This window comes from Periophthalmus magnuspinnatus, chromosome 20, assembly GCF_009829125.3.
Source record: "Periophthalmus magnuspinnatus isolate fPerMag1 chromosome 20, fPerMag1.2.pri, whole genome shotgun sequence".
NCBI classification, from domain to species: Eukaryota; Metazoa; Chordata; class Actinopteri; order Gobiiformes; family Gobiidae; genus Periophthalmus; species Periophthalmus magnuspinnatus.
Genome location: NC_047145.1, coordinates 18,607,141 through 18,624,583, shown reverse-complemented (window position 1 = coordinate 18,624,583; position 17,443 = coordinate 18,607,141). Strand labels below are relative to the sequence as shown.

Genomic DNA, 17,443 nt, shown 5'->3' with positions numbered 1-17,443 from the left:
AGACTAATAATAAAGAGCTACTTAAACATGTGTAAATGAAATAAAACACTCCAGATACATTTTTGAGTAGGTAACAACATTATAACATGACTAAAATCTCATAAGAGTCATTCGGTAACACTTTAAAATACGGTCCGGGACTTACCAGTACTTACGGTGGTAGTTAGTAGATACTTGACTGGTAGTTACGGTGGTACTTACAGTGGTAGTTTGTGGTACTTACAGTGGTACCTATAGTGGTACTTACAGTGGTACTTACAGTGGTACTTACAGTGGTACTTACAGTGGTAGTTTGTGGTACTTACAGCGGTACTTATAGTGGTACTTACAGTGGTACTTACAGTGGTACTTACAGTGGTACCAGAAGTGATACTTAGACTAATAACTACTGGTACTAGTACTGGTACTTACTGCAAAATCATATGAAGTGAATGGTATTAAAGAATATGGTGTTATTAGGCATATGAATCTTTGATTTCATTATACGTTCATAGAAAATACACAAGACAAAACACTGTGAAAACACAAACACTTTATTATGACAAATTTCACATTAATACGACAATCAGATTTAAAAGAAATTTCCAATAATGACAATAACAAATAAATGACACGTTTTAAATGAACATGACAGTGATACATACTGTAAAATATCAATACTTTAACTGCTATTTTAAAGCGAGACATTATGGTACTTGCACTATTAATTACTGGTACTTACTGTAGTTTATACTGGTAATTACTAGTACTTTCCGTGGTACTTACTGCTGTATGTACTGGTAATTACCATAGTAACTATTATGGTAATAGCAGTTAAAGTATTGATATTTTACAGTATGTATCACTGTCATGTTCATTTAAAACGTGTCATTTATTTGTTATTGTCATTATTGGAAATTTCTTTTAAATCTGATTGTCGTATTAATGTGAAATTTGTCATAATAAAGTGTTTGTGTTTTCACAGTGTTTTGTCTTGTGTATTTTCTATGAACTTATAATGAAATCAAAGATTCATATGCCTAATAACACCATATTCTTTAATACCATTCACTTCATATGATTTTGCAGTAAGTACCAGTACTAGTACCAGTAGTTATTAGTCTAAGTATCACTTCTGGTACCACTATAAGTACCACTGTAAGTACCACTGTAAGTACCACTGTAAGTACCACTATAAGTACCGCTGTAAGTACCACAAACTACCACTGTAAGTACCACTATAAGTACCACTGTAAGTACCACTATAAGTACCACTGTAAGTACCACAAACTACCACTGTAAGTACCACCGTAACTACCAGTCAAGTATCTACTAACTACCACCGTAAGTCCCGGACCGTATTTTAAAGTGTTACCAGTCATTCTTGTGTAATATAGGACCTTTAAACCCTGAAAAAAAATCTAAAAGCTGTAATCTAAAACACTTTTTCATAAAGTTATAGGCCATGTTGGGTCTGTCACGCCTAACTGCACTTTGAATCTGGTAATACTAGTGATGACTACCATTAATTCTCTCAGCTCAAAACCCTGGAACAAAATAATTATATCTGCAACTACTTGAAATCCTGCACATCCGTTTCCTAGCAGACTTTTCCAGTTTGGGATGATCCCTGTGAGGGTTTGTTTTATCCACTTAATCCTGGACACTAGAGCTTGACATGAATCCGTGTGGGGAGGATGGAGACAGAGCGATCATGTTTCAGCGGGGTCAAAACAAAGTTACCAGAGCAGGGCATTCTGGGTAACAATACCATAGAGAGAGCAGGATAAAGAGGGATTACCTCAGACAAGACAGGTCCAAAAATAACATAATAACACTAGTTGAAGTTAAATTTGATTTAATTAGAAAAAAATAACAAAAGTAATCCTGCACTTTAGGCTTTCCAGTGAATGATTTTCCAGATCCAGTCCCACCACACAAAATTAATTTGAAATCAATAGCCATTAATCAACGCTTCACTATTCCCATTAATGCTTGCAGCGACGAGAGCATATCCAATTATATAGACACCAGACTGTGGGGCAATAACAACACAAGGTTAGTAAATGTAAGGAATGTGACTTAAACACAACATACTCATTATATATCATGCTACATTTGCAAACAATCAATCTGTATTTGATTGCCTACGAATCCAGAAAAATATCTCTTTGTATTTTTTATACAGATTAATATCAGTCTAGTCTCCAAGTCCTCTGTTGCGTCTCAGCCCCGGTCAAACGTGATCGTCGGAGTCGTTTTTTTTCAGTGACACATGTGAAACAAAGGAGCTCATTGGTCACTTAAGATTTAGAAATAAAATCAAAAGTATCTCACCTCAGATTAACAGTTTAGTACTTCATTCTGCAGAAATCCGTGAAGTTTTTCAGCTCTTTGTTATATATTTACGGGAAGATTCACCAGTGACCAGACTCACATCTTCGTAAAGTATTGAAGAAGTGTGTATTCTAAATCCCAGGCAATTTATTTGAACTATTTAAGACTTAATGTACATTTCAGTGAATAAACATTTGGATTATTCACACCAATGGACATATCATTATGCCATGCTGTGGCCTAAATGAACCAATTGATTTTATGCAGTCAAGCTACAGCATATTTTGATAGCAGGTCCAAGGACATAACATTGAAGACTCCCCCTTTGGACCCAGAGAGACGATATAAATCCATAAATAAACATTAGGCAGACTTTTCAATATACCAGTGACAGACTCTTGAGTAAACACTCATTTGAACATGCAAATTCTGGCAATACACAGTTCAGTAGACCATTATAACCTGAATGTGCCAGTGCTGTAGTACATACAGTTTGTTTTGGTGGCACATAGTTAAATTCAATATTGCATTCATTAGTTTAAAGGTCCTATATTACGCAGAACTGACTCATGTGAGCGTTAAGCAATGTTTGAATGTTGTTGCCTTATCAAAAACATACCCAGAGTTGTGTTTTGTTTCATTCACACATGTTTGAATAATCCTGCATTATTTGTCCATCTGCATCTCCAAACATCAAATTGCTCTGTTCCACCTTGTGATGTCATGAAGTGGTAGTTTTCAAGTTAACAGCTAAATTTTACCTTTTGTTTAGTAGGGATTGGAAATTCCTGGGCTGAAATTATCCAAATGATGCTAGTGAAGTTGTACGAGTTTAAAAACACAGCGGAGAACTTCCTGTATTACAACATGACATCACAAGGTGGAACAGAGTGTTTACTGTTTGAGAAAAGAACACACCCTAAATACACAGGGTTTGTGTGTTAAACATGTGTGAATGAAACAAAACAAAACTCCAGGTATGTTTCTGATGAGGAAAAAAACATTGTAACACGAGTCAGAAAATAGCAGAATATGGGCCCTTTAAATTTTGGGAGGAGAACATACAGAGTTAAATAGAAAGTTGGAGTAGTGTTATCCAGAAGAACGGAATGAATGGGATTTCACAATGATACCCACATACATTAAACTTTTCTATCTATAGCACAAGCAGCTGCGACAGCAATTAAACAAATCAGATAAAAAGGCGTAAAACACAGGGAGTGATTATTGTACAAAGCAAACTAATGAGCAATCAGTGTGCCTGCCTGTGTCCAACTCTGCTCCGGCTCACCGTGCTGTGTAATCCCAACATTAGGGATAGAGAGAGTAATGAGAAGGTAAAAATAACCTAAATGACTGCTGTGTAAAGGCCTTGCGGTGAGGAAAAGCTGCTGATGTTACCTGGGAGATCAGACAGGGCTCCTCGCTCGATAATGTGCTTTCGGTACAGAGTCTTCAGGACCTTGGCGCTACCGAACCTTTTGAAACGACTCTTCACATTGTTGTAATACCATTCGAGGGACTGGGTTCGCAAAATCCTGCAAAAAAGGGAGAAGGAAATGTGTTAAACAGCGTCGTAATTACACATTATAGCGTTGCGTAACAATGTGATGTGACATAAGTAAGAAAATTATAGTTGGGCTAAGTTGGAGCAGTGAAGTGCGGTAATAAATAGTGCTGTTACTCAGGTAAATTTGATGGAAAATCTATGAACAAAAAGTAATTTAAGTCAGTAGAGGACTCCAACGGTAGATTATTGCATAAACAGTACACCTTGACTGTTACAACTACTACTACTACAAAAATATCAGCTACTACCGCATCTGAAATATTCCAAGTTGAGTGTGCTGAGAGAGTGCTCAACGGATCCAATCAAATATAATAGCCCATGCAGCAAGTATCACGATCAGGACGAATGAATCAGCAGAGCAGTAAATAAATAACTTGAAACTGAAGGATGTAAATAATAATGCATCAGATTTATAGTGTTTTTTTGGGACACTCAAACACACTTTACAGAGCATTATTCACTTCACCATCAGCCCGTCAGCAGCACTCACGCACACACTGAATTCAATGTGGGTGAAGAGCTTTGCCTAAGGACACAACAACAGTTTTTCGCTACTGCCGGCCCACTGTGGCACCTGACATTCCCAGTTGTCTCCCATCCAAGTCCTAACCAGGCTCAGACTAGCTTAGCATCTCTTCTTTGCTTGTATTTATTTTATTACAGTGAATATTATTGCTCCAAAACACATAGAAAAACCTGCATTCTTACTGTGTGTCTCCATATATCTGACCTGTTACTTCGCCTGGTGGTGCCATCTACTTATCTCCATGGATAAAGCAACAACTTCTCCGTAAAGAAAAGCAGGTGTCGGACACTCCTTCAGAAATGCCACACAGTGCACCGTTAACTTTATTCAAGACCATTCTATTATATATTTTTAGACACATTTCATAAGTGTCCTCTGGCATTAATCTTCTAAAAAGCTTTATCCATTCCTTTTGTGTACTTTCTCCTGAGAACATTTTTATCAGAGTGGCTTTCACATTGCATTGAGTAGAATATGAATACAGTAAACCTATTAATGCATTTCCTTTTTGCCCACAGCCGACGCCTGAATCCCGACCGGTCCGAGAGAACAGATGATTACATAAGCGGTTATTCATAAAGAAGCGTGCCATGAAAAACCCTCTGAAAATCGCCCCCTTTAGCACCAGTCTCTTGCATTGGATTGCATAAAATTCTGCCAACTTTGTGTTTAATCTCTCCGAGCTGTCCCGCCTGCCTCCTATTGGTTTTTGATGCTACTGTTGGCATTAAATCGAAGATGGATTCTCTACCTTAACATAAATACTATGGTTCTGAGAAAGAAACTGCAGCATTTTGACTTGCAGCAGTCTTTGAAAAGAAGATGGCTGCTAAATTTCACTTGTTAAAACCATCTTTAAAATGTATAATTAGGCCTGTCCATAATTGCTATCCTGACTTGCTTGCGGTAGTAGGGAGATTTTTGTTATTTTAGTAAGATACAATAAGATTTGAGCCGTAGAGGGTTGAATAAGTCACTTCTACAATCTTTTATCTCTATATTTCTCTGGTGATATACCGGTATTGTGCTTCAAGATGTGTTATCATGAAAGGCCTGTGTATAATGTAAAGCAGAAGTGTCCAGTAGAGCCGTGGGTCTTTAGGAGATTTGACTCATTTGACTTATTGACTCATTATTTTGGGATCACAGAGATGGCAGCAGTCAAGAGAGAGGGCATGGAGTGAGATAGCACAGAAAATGTAATTTACTAGTGCAGTTTGGGTCAAATACATAGTTGGCCTGTCACAACAATCACTATATCGACTTATTGTTCAATATATGAAACCTGGAACAATAGATTTTGGGGCTCAATATTTATTGTGTGTACATTTTCTTCATAATGTTTCTCTGTATAAAAATATTGAGCTTCAAAATGTGTTATAGTGAAAGGCCTAGTCAAATCATGAAATAGTTTTGAGACTTTATTCTTATTCTCATGTTAATCCCCCATTTAGTTGACTAATCCAAGATAATGTTACAATGTGTAGGACAACTGCAATAAGAAAAAAAACATATATACCTGAGTAAGCATGGGACAATATTGAAATCTGGTGTCACGATTATCATGACCAAAATAAGTGAGATTAATGATAATATCACGATAACAATTAAAGTTGCTGACAGTTTAAAATGTTATGGATATGAATGATTATAATTTGAATGTTATGAATAAGTTCCATGTCTAAACAACTTTTATATAATTTTAATTAATAATTGAAAACAACTACGATGTAGCAGGGCCCTTGTCAGAAATTTGGGGGCCCGGGTCAAGAAACTTCACAATTCTGGGCCATTGTCTGGGAGAACAGACCCTTTTGTCTCCCTCTGTTGATTCCCCTGTGGTTAAGTAGCTTTTTCCTGCATATTCTGGTGATGTAATGGCGATTATCTTTGTTGGCGATAATCACGATCATATAAATGTCCCACAAATGATTATTGTCAAACTTTTTATCACGATAAACAATATTACTGTTTATAATCCCATCCCTATACAAGAGTAGCAGATGTTTTTGTCAATTTATTTTCAGTAAATGTAAATCATAGCACTTTGATAACTTCTACACCAGACTCCTTATGCTTTTTTGTCCCTATACTCTATATTTCTAAATATGTAGCTCAGGCATTATTTTGATCCACACCAAAAACTTTCTTTGTTTTATTTTTTTTTCCATTTGTAGTCTGTAACATTTTAAGTAATGCACCCAACCAAAAAGAACCAATCATTTCTTATTTGGCCCATTACTGACCCTTCTTGAAATAATAAGCAATGGAAATGACCGTAACTTTTGGAGCTGTGTTGCGCATCGACAAACACACAAACCAGTGCCTGCCCAACAAACTTCCTGGTGCAGTTAATGAATAATGCAACAGTCGAATCAAAACAAAATGTGACCTTTATGAGTTTCCCGCTGCTTTGAATATTCAGAGAAAAAATAAACCAAATCACAGTATCAATTATTCTATTCTCTTTTGTGCATCTCCAAGTGTGCTCCCATTTGAATATTGATTTGGTTTAATGCAGTGGTTCTCAAATAGTGGGGCGTGAGATACCGGGGGGCGCGTATGACTCCACGTATGACACTGTAGTACTGTACGCAGCGCGCACAGCAAAGAGCAGGAGAGAGCGAACAGATCGTGACACAGGGCAGTGAACAAGAAACACTTTTGCTAAAGAGACACTATGGAAAACATTTTAACAGGGATGAAAATAAAGGCGGATATAGACGGAGGTAAAGTCACCCAAAAAATAAGATGAGGAAGTCTGATGAAGAGTATTTAGCACTTGGCTTCACCGTGACTCCGGTGGGACACGAGGACAGACCGGTGTCTGCTGTGGCAGTGGACAGTATGAAGCCAAATAAGTTAAGGCGCCACCTCATTACACCTCAGTCACGCTGATAAGACGCTGGAGTTTTTTCAGCGTAAACGTGCCAAATATTAACAACAACCATCCCACTTTGTAAATGTCACTTAAAGCAGCAAGCACTGAGCATCATGTAAGGTGGTGTACCAAATTGCTAAATTACTTGTTTTAATTTGATATTTATTTAATTTGAATATATTATTTTGATATTTATTTAATTTTAATTTATTCATTTGATGTTTATTTCATTTTATTTTTTTATTTGATATTTAATTAAATTTCATTATATCATTTCATTTATTTTATTTTTTCAGGAGGAAGGAGGGGCAAATTTTTTTCTTCTTTATGGGGGGCATGATAGAAAATAATTGAGAAGCACTGGTTTAATGTCAGATACACTACTGCAGCACTCACTACTTATCTGGACTTGGCACCTGCACAAAGAGCGCACAGACTTGTCACTGATTGCAACACTAGCTTAAAACTTTGAGTGAATCAGGACAGAAGAAATGGGACTGCCGTTCTCTACCAAAGGCCCCTGCAACCATGACGTGAATGAACAAAACAGTTACACCAGATGTTTTCGAACAACGCTCTGGTGTTAGTCGCAGATGGTCGAGTTGTCAGTTGCCAAAATAGCCTAGGTTTTTCATAGTTTGCAGCGTCTGGTGGCTAATGCTAACTTGCCAAATTAAAATGTTTTTTGAATGCAGCTGTTCTGAATAAAAACAAGGGAAGGGTAAATAATAAAATAGTATATGCTCACATTTTCATATAGCACTTAAGGAACCACTCACTCATTCACACTCATATTCATACACCGGTGTACGCAGACACTGGGGGCAAAGAAGGTTAAGTGTCTTGCCCAAGGACAGGACAACACCATTCATTTGTAGGAGCTGGAATCGCATCGCCAACCTGTGGGTCAGTGGATCTCAACGCTCAACCAGTGATGTTTTACGTAGCGATCTTCAGATCAGTGGACAAACTGATCTACTGTCGCCCATTGTACTCTACATTGGCCTACTGTAAATTGGATATGTTTATTGCCCCACTAAACTAAACTTCTACCATATACATTGCACTTTGTCAAATGATAGATGTGTCCAAACCCTTTTGCTGCTGCTTTGAGAACCGTAAAGAGCCCACCCTACTGTCGAAGTTCAATACACAGACTGCCATAACAGAGCCAGAAAAGCCAATGCTAATAAAGGGATAGTGCTCGCCCCTGCGGCCTGCCCATCCATCCCACCTCCTTGTGCTACGGTCCCTTGCTGTTCTCTCCCCACTGTGTCATCTGCACTAGATTTATGCAGCTCCATCAGCTTGCCTGCTCAATGGGCCCAGGCTCCTTAATTTCATGCCACAGGTCAGTCTGGAGTCTCTCTAATGGTAGCCAATGAGGAGGTTGGCCTGCTTTTATCTGCCGCAAAAATGGATGTGCGACGATGGCCACGGAATAAAAAAATCTGCCAATGTGGTGAGAAGATGGATAGTGGTGCAGGCTTTGAACTGAAACACATACAAAATGCATACAGGAGTGAGTGTACAGTCTGTGAAATATATTAATGAGATTTAAAAAAAAATTAAGATTAAGGTCTGTATCAAAGGAGTCTTAAATCATTATTTTTAAACGAGTTTCACATATTCCTGACCTCATTACATAGAAATTACAAACACATTAGTATAAGGTATAGGCAGAATGCAAACTGTTGATGCTTTGATTTAAAAAAAGGTGTAAAAGACTGGATGTTACCAATACGCTCAGTGCGCCACAGGATGCTAGCTAACTCACAGTGTCTCAAAGCTAACAGTCACTTTTATCAACATTGGAAAACATAAAATAAACTAAACAAAATTCAAAATGATTAAAATAAAGACAACCCGATTTTTTTTTAAATATGTGGAATACTTCAGTTTCTCGTGCTGTTATGGTGCTAATTGTGCCTCAAAATTAGCATTAGCATTAGCACTGAGACACAAACATCTCTCTTTCTAAACATAGAAGTGTCCTCTGATCAAGTATTCATTTTATTTGTGTAGTTTTTAACGTTTATGTTGTTAGTGACATCCACCCGCAGCTCCCTGTCCACTGCCTCATTGTTAAACATTTATTCATTTTAGCGTACTCTGCAAAAACCTCATAGAAATACAACTGGACAGGAAGTAGTGATGCTAACAGTGAGGTTGCCAGGCGCTGTTGTGCACAGAACCAACTGGCAGGGAAGACAATGGATGCTATTGTTGAGGAATGAGTTATCTAGTAAAATTTGTCAGTTTGTCATAAGGTTTACAGTGCATAATCTCTCCCACTTGTTTTTACAGACTACTTTTTAAGAATTATGATGTCTCCAAATGCTACTCAACTTATGTTAATGTGAATTTTACTTTTACAGCCTGATCATAATAACTTCATTGAGTTTAACTTTAATTTATGCCCAACCAGATGTGGATCAAATTAAAACCTAACCAAGCATCTGCTCCACTCTGAACTTGTTGCAATCGCCCTGCCTATTCTTTTCAGGAAAATACAGAGACAGATTTAGGACAGAGGGATAGAGAGGGGGAAGTGATGAATGAAGCATGACACGAGTCCCCTAGAGAGATATGATCTAAAAAAGACAGAGGGGTGGAGAGGGGGGCGGATAAGTACAGGGCTTTCAAGTCAGAAATGCAGCGCTGCGTGAGCCTGTGCAAATACACTTTTCATAATGAGTTTGGGAGATTCCCTGATGCTGCCTGCTGAATGAATAAGGTAAAGACGATTCAACTCGAGGGTCTCTTGACACCAGTCTATCCACCAGCTAACAATGCATACATCTCCAGCGCATAAGCACACAGAAAAAACAAATGTATGGAAGTACAATGCAGAGTTTGAGAGACAGTATGCAGAGTTTTCTTTCCCTTCCCCCAGTGGAAAGGAGGCATTACCATAATTGACTTTCTGAGCCTTGTAATGAAACGGTTCAGCTTGTGTTGAGCTTGCAGTGAGGAGAGATGGAAGTAAACGAAAACCACACGCCAATATTAGATATGAGCATTTTCATGGTCAATGCAATAGAAGATTTTTTAACCCAGAGCCGCTATTGGCCAATAAACTACGCAGATATTTTCAAGCCAATATGTAGGGCCCATTTTGGTCATTTTCTTCGAATTATACATTACTTTAACACATTTGCTCTTTATATAGTGCACTGCTCTACAATATATATACAAAATATAAGCAAAAGTATAATGAGGAATTCATAATATCTTATAGGACATCTACTACAGCCTTGTTTCAGTACAAACCAGTAAGAGAGACAGTACATTTCGTGCAATTATCTGGAACAAAGCCTTCGCAAAAGCTGCTCTATAGTGTTCAGCTGCGGATATTATGACATTTTAAAATTCGCTTTGAAATGAGATCAATAACCTTATACCCTGATGATATTCCATTTAAGCAGACGGCCAGCATTCTCAATCCATAGGCTAACAGAACTGAATAAAGTAAACTTGTAAACAAACATCCACCAATCTATGTTAAACCTTGTCGGTGCAGGCCAGACTTTATTTATTACAATTTCATTATTTCTGTCTGCGTTATCTTGTATAAAGCTTCCATTTTTTGATAGTGACAAAAATAAATATTGTGACTCACCAAGCATAGAAACTGTGTACAAGATTTTTCTTCATTACCATTCCTTCACACTCTTCTGAGCTGCTCCAAATACGTAAACTCAACTCAAATTTGTTCTGTGCCCCAACCATACCCGCTTCCATCCGCAAAAAGGAAATTAATATTGATTCATTTGTGTTTGGTGAACTGTGGCGCAAAACAAGAATTTATAGCCAGCCTTAGTGGTATCTTTACCATTGTAATGCAAGATTAGTTATTGGGGAAAATAGAAAAACAAACTCTCTGCTAACAATGCCAATTTATGAAGGTAATTAAAAATGTTAGCTAGCATGAGGCATTGATATTGCACAGAAGGTCAAAATAGGGTCATTGGTCAACTGCTTAATTGCCTTTGATAATTGGTGTGTCTAAAGCTGCACAGGGCTCTCTCAGCAAATCCTCTTTTCACACAGGGCAGTCTATCTATTGATGCTAATTAGTGCACTCTTTCAAAAAGCAGACATTAGATTATAAAAGGCTGATGATGCAATAAAAAGGACAAACATATTCCTTTATCGAGCTAATTCAGAAAATGTAATGTATGTAATAATAACCTGCAAAAGCTAGCTGCAAATTTATTCACAATGGAACAAATCAGCCATTGAAATTGAAACTTGGACAACAATCTTTACTGCTTTATAAATTCACAAAATTTGGGACATATGGGATGAAACAAATATAATTTGCATCACTTCAGCAACTAAGGCTCTGTGCACCTCAGAATGCTAGTGAGCTAACTAACTATTTTGGAATATAAACAGTCCACCAGTAGTTGTGACTTTACCTCATGCATCTAGCAAATGTTATGTTTTGTCAGTAAAAGCTTCTATTGGCTTTCCAAACCTCTGATTTCCGTCATAAACACATCTGAATAGTCTTGAATTACACCTTGGAGAAAAATATTAAACTTGCATTACCACTTTTCTAAGCCCCAGAGCGCTCCCTCTCCTTGCCCTTCATGTCCCGCTATTCATTTGCCTGTTCACAGTTTAGTCCTTCACTCAGGCTTAACAGATGATTGTGTCAGCAGCCGCTCGGACAGACCCTTTGGCGAAGTTTAGAGGACCAGAAATGAGTTATACCTGGACAAAGTACACTCCGACAAGGCCAGGGTGAAAGGACTAAAGTGAATTACGGAGGTTTTTCACAGCCTGATGCTACCTGAGGCGGCCATTTTGGATTTCCAAGTGCTATATGTTCACTCTCAAATCAAAGTTGTTGGGACTGAGGATCTTGAAGCTTTGAGGTCTTTCATAAAGCTGTCAACTTTTGCAACAGAAAATTACCTGTTCCTACAGTGACATACTGTGATATGGCAGCTTTCTTCACTCCAACTTGGAATTTCCACGTGTAATATATCTAACTACAACAACATGCTTATCCAGTTAAAATCCTCTTGTCGCTAAAATGCTAAAAATAAATATGATTACATAAAGCAGGGTTCCCACGCTTTGCTTGAAATCATTTTTCAGGACTTTTCCAGGATTTTTATATAAAGTAATCATGGCGTCTACAACTGCATAACCCCATTTTATTTTTATTACAGTTTTTCTAATAAAGATGTAATCTAAGGGTATGTCTGTACACAAGTCATATAATTATATTCACATATAAACATTCCCACTGTGGTGTCATTGCATTGTATATGCAGACATAAGCCTAAAGATCACCCCAAATATTCTCTTGTGGTCAAACTCAAATTTAATTGAAAATTTGTAGTAACACAAAATACTGGGTTCAGATGTATATTCAGGTCAGGTATGATAAAAAAGGTGAAGTTTAGGAGCCCTTCCCCAAGACACTTTGAACAAATTAGGGGTAATTTTCTGCATTTTGGTGGGTTTTAAATCAATTTCATACCCGATTATCCAGTAAAGACATTTGGACTTTTTTTTTCTCATTTCCCATGTCTACAAAACAGGCCAATTATTTTCCAGGTTTTCCAGGATGCATGAGAAGTACATTGTTTTACTTTGGCCTAGTGTAAACAGACCCTATAAGGCCCATGCACAATTGTTATGTGAATCAATAGAATAAGGACCTTGACCTGTGTGCAATGACTCTGAACCAACACAGCTGACAAATAATCAATGTTTTCCCCATTAGAGACACCTAATATATTTTCTATAGGATTTAATGAAAATGCAGACCAGACAGAGAACACCTTAACACCTAAACACAGTCAGCTATTATTACACTCTATCAATTTGTGCCATTAAAGGGGAGATATTACGCTCTGATCTATGTCATAATGTTGTTTTCTCATCAAAACCATACATGGAGTTGTGTTTTCTTTCATTTATCCATGTTTAACACAAATCCTGCATATTTAGGCTGCATATTCATCTTCTCTCAAACAGAAAACACTCTGTTCCACCTCGTGATGTCACACAGCAATACAGGAAGTGCTCCACTGTGTTTTTAAACTCCATACACCTACACTAGAATATTTCGGATAACTTCAGCCCTGGAATTTCCAATCTATATAAAAACAAACTGTAAAAGGTAGCTGTTAAGTTGAAAACTACTGCTTCGTGACATCACAAGCTGGAAAAGAGCATTTTGAGCTTTGGAGTTACTGAAACATGTGTGAATGAAACAAACACAACTCCAAGTACGTTTTTGATGAAATAACAGTATTATAACATGGTTTAAAGCTCACAAGAGTCTATTTTAGCTGATATAGGACTTTTAATGACATTCAGAAAAATAATGTATTGGTTTTGATTAAATTATGTACAATTTTACAGTCTTTTTTTTGCTGTAAACAATAAAACTACATAGCCCCCGATCCCCTATATAAAAAATCTAAGGGTTACATGAGGACAACTGGGGAGACAATTGTTACTTATGTAAGATCAAGCGCTTCAGGTTTCTTTAGGCCATGACCTGTCTTTATCCTCTTACTCTTACTAAATATCGTAGACAGGAAATTAAAATCTACTGAAATAACAGGATTTGCAGACAAAAGTACACAGGGTTTGACAGATTATGCAACAGTTCAGTGTGTACTTTGTTGTGATCATCTCTGTAAAGTAAAAGCACCATGCTGTTGACATTAAAACATTTTCAAATGTTCACTTATGTAGGTCGATGTGTTCCTCTGAGACAGTGGTGCTATTCCAATGCATTTTGTGACCCAGAAATATTACTCATAAATGCACACTGGAAATATGGCCTTGTATTCAAAAGTGTAATTTAGAGACATTATAATTGTAAACAGTATGGATTTATGTATGAGACGAAGGTAGCTCAGTTGGTAGGATGTTTGTTCTAGCGCTTTGAGTGTAGATGTGACCATATAAAAATGATAAAACAGCAAGTATACCAATTTTTATTATATTTATTAGTTCCAAAGTAAGTGGCAATAATATTTAAGACCCAGGATTTCAACAAAGGCACTGACTCCATCTTGCAGTTGTTAGAACACAGTAGTCAGATCTAAATTTAAAATTAGTGTAAAGCTCTCATGGGGAAATAGTTTAAGCCGTGACGATTTGCTCTTTTACTACTCCCTTCAGAGCAGAGGCAGTAGTATTTAAATATAACTCAGTGGTACAGAACAAAAAGTAATGCCAGCATATAATATTCTGACAATATTTTCATGGTCAACGTCTATCCCAAAACCAAATCTCTTCAATTCTTTCCAAGCTACTTAAAATGCACACATCCAAGGCTTGTGTCTATCCCAGTGATGGATTATTGATTTGCAGTGTTGCTTTGTAAAAATAAACCCAATACAAAAAGGAGTGAAGGAGTGCATGGGGGTCATTAACGGGATTTTTTCTGCAAGACACATTGTGCTGTAGTCACTTAGAGACAAGGTCGAACAGGACAATGGGAGAACAGCATGCGGGAGCGTTATAATATTCTCCTGTGTCTGTCTGAAAACGCTGTTAAAGTGCAGGGACCTGTCTGACATCACCAGCACATGAACACACAGCCTCCCAAAGCACAGAGTTGGAAGTGGGGGCATGTAAGAGAACAGGGGGGCAGAAATACACACAAATACAAAGTAAAACCACTCTTTTAGTTGCTAGAGAAAAGAAAAAAGTCTACCTATGGTCTGATATTGATTTGTTCCTGTGTAAAATGACCTTTCGGACATAACGCTTTTGTTGACACGATACTAAAACTTAAAAAAAGGCATGATACTTAATGATGCTTTTGAAACACAATGATAATAAAAATACAGTTTTATTTCCTAGAGTTTCGTTTCCCACCACTTTATCGACTTATATATGAAAGCTGGAACAATATTTTTTGGGGTTAGTATTTATTTTGTGTATATTTTCTTTGCACTACTGGGAAATTGTTGGTTATTTTTCGGCTATAGATCAGATTTAAGCCATAAAAGGTTGAATTAATAACTTTTATAACTCATTACAGATGCAAAATAACTACTAAAGTGTTTATTTATTGCAGCTCATCATTTTTTAATAATATTGTAGATTTAGAATAGTTTATGTGGTTTAAATCTGCTCTTGGGTTATTGTGTCAGTGGCATAAATTAGGTTCAATATTATCATATATTTATTTCAGCAATATATCACACAAAATAAAGTTGTTTCTTCAATATAACCATGTAGTTTTGTTACAAATAAAGACCACTCTAAAACTATTGGAGAAATGTCCAGCTGTGTCCTGATTTTCTGCAGCATTGACAGTCAAATGAGAGCCTGTTTTTGAGTTTTTAGTATAGATCAGATCTGGGTATTCATTTTTTTTTTTTTTTTTACTATTTTACTTACCACATTTGTCCAAGCCTAACTAGTCACAAGTCTATATGACACAAATCATTTAAACTACATTCAATGTTTGTTTTTTTTGTTTGTTTTTTTTACATATATATATTCCTGTATTCAGTGACAGATTCATCAGACAGTGTCCTCTTTGTCACCCCTCTCTCTAGGAACTGCTGCAGTGAGCACTCAGTCATTTTGGTCTTAAAATGTTCGCATTAACCCGCTCTACATGATCCTGGTGTTTTTATTTCACAACTCTGTAAATCAAGATACGAAGATTAATAGCAGACAAGTCAAGCACTTCTTTCTCAGAGGTCGTTCCCGCTAGCATTAGCAACAGGTTTGATTGACAGTGTTGTTAAGCGCTGGTTCCCTGCTAAACCAGCTGTGTGGGCGGGAAGGATCATTACCTTCAACAACTTCGCTCCGGATTGGCTGCGTTGGTTGCTATGATACTCACGGTTGGAATTCCTAATATGAAACTCGGCTCCAAATTAGCCGCTTTAACTGCTAGCCTCGATGAGCTTCATTTGACTGGAGCAGATGGGTGACGTCACACTCAGTCCACATCTTTATACAGTCTGTGGGATAAACTGAAGGAAGTGAGCCACTCTAGGAATCAGACAATTTACTATGACCCAAAAATAAGAAATCAGAAAATATATGGCTCCATTAAGAAATAGTATTCAAGTAAAGGTCATTGCATTGATTAGATTCGGAGAACTGGGGCATACAGAGCACTCGTCCTCTGGAGTCTATTTTTAGGCCCCTTCATTCCCCCCAATGAAATCCGTGTGAATCAATCCCAAATGGAAAAATTGTTCATGACTTCCTTCGGCTGCTCTGGGTCTTTTAAGTTCAGTGTGAAATAGGAGCCCTCTTTCTGAGCTGAGTCTGATAAGCCAGAAACTGTGAAAGAGCTTTTTACCCCCGACTTTGAAACCTTGGAGCAAAGGGAGAGTTTCAAAAAAGATTACAACCACAAATATTAAAGTTTGACATTTACCGCTGCTGTCGCTCCATACAAATGCTTCAGCGTGAGTCAGACTTAGACAGGTGAGGGGCACTATATATATATATATGTACTTATAACAATAGAGAGAGCCACACAAAGACAGGCTAAGGAGGACAAAAATGTTATTCAGTTGACGTACAAATAAATACAGATTATCACAGTGCTATGGGCCCAAATGACAGCTGTGAATGAAATTACTCTAGTCTATCTTGTGTCTGCCTTTAAATTCTAACTTATCAAACTGGTAGATCACCGTATTTTACCTGTATATTATTCTAATGCCTGCCTCACTGCTTATATTTAAAGGTCCTATATTAAACAAAATGCATTCTTATGAGCTTTAAGACAGGTTATAATGCTGTTACCTCCTCAAAAACATACCTGGAGTTGTGTTTTGTTTCATTCACACATACTTCAGTAATCTTTTATTTTCAATCTGTCTAAATCTCCAAAGCTCAAAATGCTCTGTTCCACCTTGTGATGTCATGCAGCGGTAGTTTTCAAGTTAACAGCTACATTTTACAGCTACCGTTTACTTTTAGTTCAGTAGAGACTGGCAATTCCTGGGCTGAAATCATCCAAATGATTCTAGTGAAGATGTATGGAGTTTAAAAGCAGAGTGGAGCACTTCCTCTATTACCAAATGACATCACTAGGTGGAACAGTGTGTTTTTTGTTTTGAGGGAAGAACTCAGCCTAAATAAGCAGGGTTTGTGTGTTAAACATGTGTGAATGAAACAAAACACAACT

At 37.3% G+C, this 17,443-nt stretch overlaps 1 protein-coding gene across 2 annotated transcripts in view; it reads right to left on the bottom strand.

Annotated features, from left to right (window-relative positions):
* Window positions 1–17,443, bottom strand: part of myripb (myosin VIIA and Rab interacting protein b) — a 140,413-nt gene that overhangs the window by 33,857 nt on the left and 89,113 nt on the right. For both annotated transcript variants that reach the window (XM_055230258.1, XM_033985570.2), the window contains exon 4: window positions 3,718–3,854. In XM_055230258.1, coding sequence (XP_055086233.1) covers window positions 3,718–3,854 — 137 coding nt within the window. The remainder of the gene's footprint in view (window positions 1–3,717; window positions 3,855–17,443) is intronic.